This window comes from Onychomys torridus, chromosome 4 (genome assembly GCF_903995425.1).
Source record: "Onychomys torridus chromosome 4, mOncTor1.1, whole genome shotgun sequence".
NCBI classification, from domain to species: Eukaryota; Metazoa; Chordata; class Mammalia; order Rodentia; family Cricetidae; genus Onychomys; species Onychomys torridus.
This window is the reverse complement of record NC_050446.1, coordinates 92,884,145-92,892,651: the sequence shown is the minus strand read 5'-3', so window position 1 is coordinate 92,892,651 and position 8,507 is coordinate 92,884,145. Positions and strand designations below refer to the sequence as shown.

General features: G+C 57.7%; 1 protein-coding gene across 1 annotated transcript; it reads left to right on the top strand.

Moving 5' to 3' along the window:
• The first annotated feature begins 3,087 nt into the window (after window positions 1-3,087).
• On the top strand, window positions 3,088-7,983 carry Ankrd63 (ankyrin repeat domain 63). Its single transcript, XM_036183225.1, has one exon. It carries the CDS (start codon window positions 3,787-3,789, stop codon window positions 4,957-4,959), a length of 1,173 nt encoding a protein of 390 aa, XP_036039118.1. The 5' UTR covers window positions 3,088-3,786; the 3' UTR covers window positions 4,960-7,983.
• Window positions 7,984-8,507: the final 524 nt, after the last annotated feature.

The window sequence follows — 8,507 nt, the reverse complement described above, 5'->3', positions numbered from 1 at the left end:
AACTGCCTTCGGTTCTCCTTTCGCCAGGCCAGGATTGAGCGGAGCAGCCCAGGACCGGGCAGGGGTGCGACCCTGCCTCCTGAAGGGGCCTCTGAACAGCTTCTTAAGCAGTCCAGACACTCACTTGCCTGCTTTCAGCCTGATGCCAAAGGGGCCGGTTCTCCCCCTGGGCAAATGCTGTCTGTAGGCCCCAGAGAGAAATTAATCTCTGGCCACCGGGGAAGGACAGAGGAAGAGTTGATGCTCTCCCGCGGGCACTGGGCACTGAGCACTGGACAGGTGAAAGACACCTGGGTTCTAGCCCTGTTGTACCATAGGGCCAGGGCCAGGCTCCCTTTTCACTCATGATTTCCATTGACCTTCCCCATGGGGAAGGGTCCTCACCCCTTCGCAGTCAGTCCCGTGGCTGACTCAGTACCAGATCCTCTGCTGACTCACCCCACCTCCCCAGCTCCCTGCAGCTCCCAGGCACGTGCCACTAGGCTCAACCCCGAGGAGCTAGCTAGTGCAATGTGACAGGCTGAGGGGGCTGGTGACACTTGAGGAGGAAAGGAGTGGGCGGGGAAGGGCAGTTACAGACAGACAGCTTTGCAGTCTGAGGCACCTCTGGGAGGAAGCCCTTGTGCCAGCCTGGGACCTGCAGGAGGAGAAGCTGGGCAGGTGGGAGGGGAGGAGCGTGAAGTGCCTGCCTGCCCCCACCTGCACAGCTCCTTCTGGCAGCCTTCAGCTCCCTGGGCGACAGCTTCTAATTCAGGCTGTCGGTGCCTCTGGGCCCCACAGCGAGGGCTCAGCTTTTTCCTGCTTTGCTGTTTCTTTCCTGTTCCGAACACGGTGAGCCCAGGGAAGAAAGTCAGAGCAAAGGCCGGAGGGCCTAAGCCCAGGGATCACTGTCCATCTAGGGACTCAGCACAGACAGAGTGAGGCTGTGAAGGGGACTTGACCAACTACCCCCGCCCCCACAACTAATCCCTCCACCACAGGCAACAGGGGCGTAAGCAAAGCTGCCTTGGTCCACTGGGAGGAAGGGCTTGGCCAATGCCCGTCTGCTGCTTTTCTCCTCCCAGAGGTACCCAGCCTAACCTATCTCCTGATCCGCAAGGCAGACAGACAGGAAGAATGTGTGTTCTCTCAAGATGCAGACCGGAAAAACTGAGTCCAAAGGGGACAAAAGTGCTTCTTCTGCTGAATAAAGAGAACATTCCTGTTCCCTTCCTGGGAGTGGAGAGTGTCACCTGGTCGTAGGCGGGACAGACTACCCTCTAAATAATGAGGCAGTGCTGCCCTCTTACAGATGGGAGCATGCAGGTCTGGAATGATGCTACTAGTACATGACACAGGCTGAGACCTAGCTCTCGTGCCCAGAAATGCGTGGGGGCTCACTTCACAGGGTGTGCAGTTAGTACCTGCTCCTCAGGGGACAAAGGAGAGTGTGAGTCCCTGCTTCATGGTCTGGCCCAAATCCACGGTGGGCATCCCTGGAGCCCTGGAGTTCCAGAAGGCACAGGGGCTCCTGGGCCTTTTATCCTTTCTCCAGGAGCAAGAGCCCTCCTCACAGAATCCTGGGCCTCAGGAGTCTCCTACAAAGCATATTCCTGCCCTGCCGAGGCTGAGGACCCCTTGATTCTTCACTGAGTTTCCTGTCTCTTACAGCGAAGGAGCCCTGAATACAACCCTCAAGTTGTCTCGGTTAGGAGCCCTTGTCTCTGTAACCCCTCTGTCTGGACCGTTGCTTAGCAGCCCAACGCCATTCATCCTTGAAGGGCCAACCACCTCAGCTGCTGTCTTCAGGATACCCCTGATCCTTCTCTTTCCCATCATTCTGTCCTTCCTTACACTGGCTGGCTGAGTTTTGTATTTAGCAGATATAGTCAATCCTTGGGCGACAGCCTCTCCTCCTCATATCCTGGGTTTGTCTTCCTGACTGAGAAGGCAAATCTCATCCATTCAGGATCGAGTTTGTGCATCTGTATTTCCCGTTACTAGAAACACAACGCTGGGCTCATGACAGCTTAGACATCCAGTAGCTGATTCAGGAGTCCACTTTTTCTTTTTTTGAGACAGGGGTCTTGTGCAGTCGAGGTTGATCTTGGACTTCTGATCTTCCTGCCTCTACCTATCAAGTGCTGGGGTTACAGGTGTGCAGCGTCACACCTGGTTTCATGCAGTGCTGGGAATTGAACCAATGGCTTTGTGTATATTGGACAAGTGCAAAAATCCCTAGCCCTTCACTTACTCTACAAATAGATTCCATTCCAACTATTCTCATGCCCTCTGGACCTGGGAAAGTGAGGCACCCATTGTAACTCATCTCTGCTGAGGCCTTCAGTATCCCCCTCTCCCCAGAGCCAAGCAGTGGTTCCCCAAAGGAAGAGGCGCTCCAGTGGCTTTTGCACACATCCGATTGAAAATGGATCAGGCTCGCCCCTTTCTTTAGGGGTCAGGTCTAGAGCCCTGCGGCCTAGAGATGATTTTATGTTCAAGAGAACCCAGCCCTGAGGGGGAATTTTGCTTTTGTCTTTTGCCCTTTCCTGGACCGTAGCTTGCCCTGGAGGGACTAGGGAGTAGTGCTCAGATAGTCCGAATGCCTGCACACTCTCAGGTGCTTCCTAAGGGTCACAGCGGCAGGTGTCTAGTCAGCCTGCTTCACAGCGACCGCGGAACTAGCATGCGGGCGCGCTGTCAGGTTTGAGACGTCTGAGATTGGAGAACGCACCCCTGCCCTGCTCTGAGTGAGCGCGTGCGGGAGGCACAATTGTATGTGACTGATTCGCTGCACTTTGGATGGCAGTTATCAGCCAGACTGAGCGCCCTCAGTCCGGAGCACAAATGCCTCACACCCCAAATTACTCCTGTCTCTTGCCCCACCTCCACCCCAGTTAAGCTCGTGTATTGTCCAGTTCTATCCTCTGGGGGTCCCAGTCCCTTTAACCTAGAACCGATGGCAGGAGCTCCCGCCAGTTTCTAAGCAGCGGAGGGTACCGACTCGGGCGGAGGCGGGGGGCGGGGAAAGAAGACTGCGACTTTAGGATTGGCCCCGCCGGGTGCATGTGGCCCCCCGGTGAGCAGCCTCCGCCCCCGCCCCGCAACCGCCGCCGCATTCCCTGGGGAGCGCGGAGGAGGAGCCGCGCCCCAACTTCGTGGCCCACGAAGGGGTGGGGGTCAGGGGCGGTCTCCCTCGCCTTGTCCGTCTCTGTCCCTGACGGCGGAGCGAGCTTCCAGGGCAGCCATTGCCATGGAGACCCCCGAAGCTATAAAGCCAGGTATCTAGGCGTCGGGCACCTCACGAGCCGCTGAGCCCCCCCAAGTAAAAAAAGCAAGCGTCCCGGCCCCCGCAAGAGGGGAGGAGGCGGGGAGAGGCTTCGAGAGCTGGAGGAGCGGCGCTCCCCGCCGAGGCAGGAGGCAAGCGCGCCAGGCTGGAGCCAGCCGCTCAGCAGGGGAGCCGGGGCTGCCCGGGGTGCCGGTGAGTGGCGCTGCTCCAAGCCACGAGGGACCGAGGGGCGTCGGACACGGGGGGAACGGCCCAAGAGTTGAGGAGGTCGAGCTTGAGCGGGCGCCGGGAGTAGCAAGCAGCCCACACCTCCAGGCGGGAGGCCCAGGGAGGAGCGCCAGACGAACCCGCAGCAGCAGGGAGACCGGAGTCGGAACCGCAGGACCCTTGGCAGCCGCCACCTACGCGCGGAAAGAGCGGTACCAGTGTCCGGGCCGGGGCCGTAGCCCCTTGGGGTGAGGGAACAGGGGCGCCCCCGTGCGGAGCTGTCGGACTTCCCGAGCACGGTCGCTGGAGCCATGCTCAAGCCCAAGGACCTATGCCCCCGGGCGGGTACGCGCACCTTCCTTGAGGCCATGCAGGCGGGCAAAGTCCACTTGGCCCGTTTCGTGCTGGACGCGCTGGACCGCAGCATCATCGACTGCCGCGCAGAGCAGGGCCGTACGCCGCTCATGGTGGCCGTGGGGCTGCCGGACCCCGCCATGCGCTCGCGCTTCGTGCGACTGCTGCTGGAGCAGGGTGCGGCCGTGAACCTGCGGGACGAGCGCGGCCGCACTGCTCTCAGCCTGGCCTGCGAGCGAGGCCACCTGGACGCCGTGCAGCTGCTGGTGCAGTTCAGCGGCGATCCGGAGGCAGCGGACTCGGCGGGCAACAGCCCGGTGATGTGGGCGGCGGCGTGCGGCCACGGGGCGGTGCTGGAGTTCCTGGTGCGCTCTTTCCGCCGCCTGGGCTTGCGCCTTGACCGCACCAACCGCGCGGGCCTCACGGCGCTGCAGCTGGCCGCCTCCCGCGGTCACGGGACCTGTGTGCAGGCCCTCACCGGGCCTTGGGGTCGGGCAGCCGCAGCGGCGGCGGCCCGGGGCTCCAATTCCGACAGTCCCCCTGGACGCCCTGCCCCGGCGCCCAGCCCAGAGCGTCGACGACCCAGTCCCCGTCGTCTACCGCGGCCCCTTTTGGCACGGTTCGCGAGAGCTGCCGGCGGCCACGGCCATGGTCACGGCCACGGCCACGGCCACGGAGGTGAGCTTGCCTCTGCTGGCAAGGGCTCGGGCCGTCACAGGGCACAAGGCAGCGAGAGGCCAGAGCTGGGCCGGAGCATGAGCCTAGCGCTGGGTACCATGACGGAGGAGGAGACAGCACGCCTTCGGGCAGGAGCTCTGATGGCCCGATCAAACTCACCCCAGTCGTCGGGGAGTGGGCGGTGGCGCTCCCAGGAGGTGCTGGAGGGAATGCCCCCAACCCTAGTGCAAGCCCCCATCGGCCTTAGTCCTCATCCCGAGGGTGGTCCAGGCTCTGGCCGCCTGGGTTTGCGGCGACGTTCCACAGCCCCAGACATCCCCAGCCTGGTCGGGGAGGCTTCAGGGCCAGAGAGTGGCTCGGAATTAGAGACCAACGCTCTGCCTTTCTCAGTGCCTGAGCCAAAGCCTTGGCAGGCGGGCACAGAGGCTGTGGTACTGCAGGCTCAGCGGTAAGGGGCATGCAGCCCTTCAAAGTCCACCCTCTTGTCTCACTCTGGTCACTGAGATGTCCCTTTCCTCCAAGTCCTTCCCTTTTTCTGCGATTTGCACACACCCCCCACACACACACACACACACACACACACACACACACACACACGTTCCTCACTGCTAAAGGGAGACCTCCACCAGTCCTCCACCAGATTGGAGAAAGAGATCTCATCTTTTTGTGCTCTCTGGTATTTCCTGTGTAGGACCCTCACCTTCCTATACAGCCTCACTCGTTCTGGGGGCAAGAAAGGGGTGCGAAAGATTCTTCTGTAGGCTTCAGCTTTCTAGCCAGAAAAGTGGACCCTGAGGCCCAGCCGCCTAGGTTCTGCTTCGGTTCCTGTAAGACTCCCTGCTTATTTCTAACTTGGCATCAGCTTGGCAGCCCGGCAACAGGAGGGCGGGCTATGGAGAACAAAGGCCCAGCCTGCCTTGCCTACTGATGCTGATAAACTACCAGCTCCCTTCCCTGTAAGTGTTGGAGAAAGGGAGGGTTGAAATGGCCCCATATGCTTTTTGGACCAGAGAGAGGGCTGATTATGAAGGGATCCAGTGGCTAAGGTTTTCTGAGGTAGAAACTCCTTCTTCAAAGCAATGAGGAAGATGTTTGGGGACTTTGTACAGTGTTGTTCACCAGCTTCTGGAGAATGAGCTTCCTCTGGCTCTCTCAGTCAGACCCAGGGTTCAACTTCTTTGATATTATAGGGTCACTGCTCCTCCAAGCCCTACTGACTCTTGGCTCCTGGGCCAGCTTGCCCCCCCCCCCCCAGCATGATTGCATTTGAATTTCATCTTTGAGGTTCAATCCCTCACTCGTGCTGGCCCAGCTTTACTTATATTTCCACTTAGTCCCAGAGGCCTGAAATGGAAAGGACTTAGCGTCCCACCTCCCCCTCTCAGCTCCCCCATTCTGCACGTGGGTGCTCCAGGAGGGTGGAACAGTTAGGAAGGATTTGCTTAATTGTATTTCTTCCAGCCCTCAAAAGAACTCGCGTTTTGAGCCTTTGTGTATGAAGCAGAAAGCAGCAGGTCTGATCCGAGGCTTAAGAACCTGACAATGTCTCTTTAAATAGCACCTCCTCGAGGGGGATAATTGACTGGAGTGTTTGCAACGTTAACCGGCGGCGCGCGGGAGTCGGGAGCCCACACGAACCGCAGGTCCGGATCTAAATTACATCAAACTCCGGAGAGAGCATAGGAGGGGGCTGCTAAACGTCTCTTGCTTCTTGCTGGGCTGTTAATGGAGGGCAGGGCAGATGATGGATGCTAGATCGAGCCCCAGGACCCCTGCCTGTGCCCGACCGCGTGGGCTGCAGTCCCAGCCCAGCTTCCAGCTTTTATTACTGGGCAGATTAGTGAGTCAGAAGCAACCGTGGAGAGGTAGTAGTTAGGCCCCCTCCCCGCCAAGTCTTTTGTCCTCTCTCTCCTTCCCCCCCACCCCGCCCCTGCCCTCCAACTCTGTACTGCGGCGACAGGCGACAAGCTGCGAAGAAAGGGGCTTGACAGGTCGCATGCTCTACGACCCTATGTCAGTGTTAGCTCCTGGTGGGAGAGCTATACCAGCGGGGGGTGCTGAAAACTCCTGCTTCCAGGCAGTGAAAGTTTTCTGGCCGTGAACCCCGAAGAGTGAGCGTGTAGCTCCTCACCTGCCTGCGATCAAGTCTTTTTAAGACGTTGACCTGTTGTCTTTGTGGGAGGGTTTCTCACCAGTAACTCCGAGGGAACTGCCCAGAGAGAGAATGTTGATGCTGAGAAACTGGGCCTGCGGCTGAGGGGTAGGAAGTCAGCTTTTGCAGAGCCCGACACCTCCCCAGATCCTTGCCTGGCTAGCCTCCGAGGCCGGGCCAGCCCACACTGTGGACGGTGATCCTTGCTGCCCCCTGGTGGCACCTCTGCGCTCTCCTCGCTGCGCCCCGGGAACTCAGACTTGGCGTTGATTGGAGATCATCGATGTGTAACTTCCCCGACTGTGTGCATTTTACCCATGAAGCATGTTCCTCTGGTAGAATATTAAATCCGTATACTTGAAGTCACTTCAATGAAGTGAGGAACAGTGTACAAGTCAGCACTGAGTGTAAAAAGTGCCCAGAACCCCACCAAGAAACCCTTTACCAAGAACCCCAAGCCATTTTCCAAGCCAAGGCCACTATTGAGAGAGTTCCTGCTATCTTTAGAACAGCTGGAGCTGCCAACCCCTATGGTTTCTGAGCCTTGACCTGACCACGTGCGTTGTTTTCTTCTAACAGCTGCTTTGCATTCTGTGGTGATAGATCTGCCACCCCACTCCAACACACATACAGACACACACACCTGCCTCTCCTCAGTCCCCTGAGATAAACAATACCACAGTGTCTGAAAAGCCAGAGGAGGTCAGGGCAGGGTCACCCCAAGAGGATACTGCTTTTTCTCTGACCCTTCCTTGCTCACATTCCATTTTCAACTGTGTTTAATTTTAATGACATTTTTAATGGTGTAAGGATACAAATATTTTGGCTTCAAGCACCACGAAGTTTGGCTCACACGTTGTGTGTCCAGCTGCTGTCATCTTTTCAGTTCTGATGTGGTATTCTGGGGGAATGTCACCTTGGTGCATCTCTGTCTGTGGTCTGTGGAGTGGCTGGAAGCTGGGTGGTTGTGATGTTTTTGGAACACCGCAGCAGATCTTTCCGGTTTGAACTGAGCTGTGGGCCTTGCTGTCTGCACAGACTCCTTAGCAGGCTCCATGGAGAACTCCAGTACGCTCCACTCTCCCCAAACTTCCTGTCAGCTATCGGTACATTGAGGCTGTGGTCCCCCTTGTCCCCTCCTGCTGTAGAAGAGATTTTGCTGTGTATTTTGCTTTTCATATTATCGTTGGCATTGTGAAGAGTCGCCCAGGCCACTGGCGCCTCAGTACTGACTTGTGTGGAAGGCTGAAGGGCATTGGCACGTGCCTTTGGGACGATACGTGAGGACTAGTGGGGGAGAGCTAATAAACCCAGTGTTATTCCATCTGGAGAACTGGCCTCTCTGTGCTCACGCCTGCCTCTTGGCTTCCTTTGAAAAGATGGAAGCACACACTTCATTTGGAGGTGCTTCCTCCCCTCACCGGCCCTGGCCCCGGCCATTCCACAGATAGAGCCTGAAGGTAGAGGGCTGCAGCAGACTGCTTCTTGCTGAATCGCTGGGGCTAGGGCCTGGGTATGGCTCCTCACTCCTAGTGAAGTGGCTTCAGTGAGCAGTGCCTTGGGTGTAGAGCTCAGAAAAGGGAGATTGGAATCTTGTCATAGCTAAAAGTTAAAAGATAATTTTACCCACCTCCAATCCCAGGACTACAAGTTTCTTGGTTTCTGGTCACTTCCCTGCTCTTTTGAAAATTTGAAATTTCTCCTTCAGTTTTAAGAAGTGAACGGGGGTCTGCTTTCTCTCAAGTAGATGTTCCAGGGAGTTGTCTATGGGCAGCCTGAGGGCCAGGCAAGGGGAGGAGCCAAAGTGGAAGGGTCAGTCAGCCCTGTGGCTCAGTAGCTCAGCCCTGG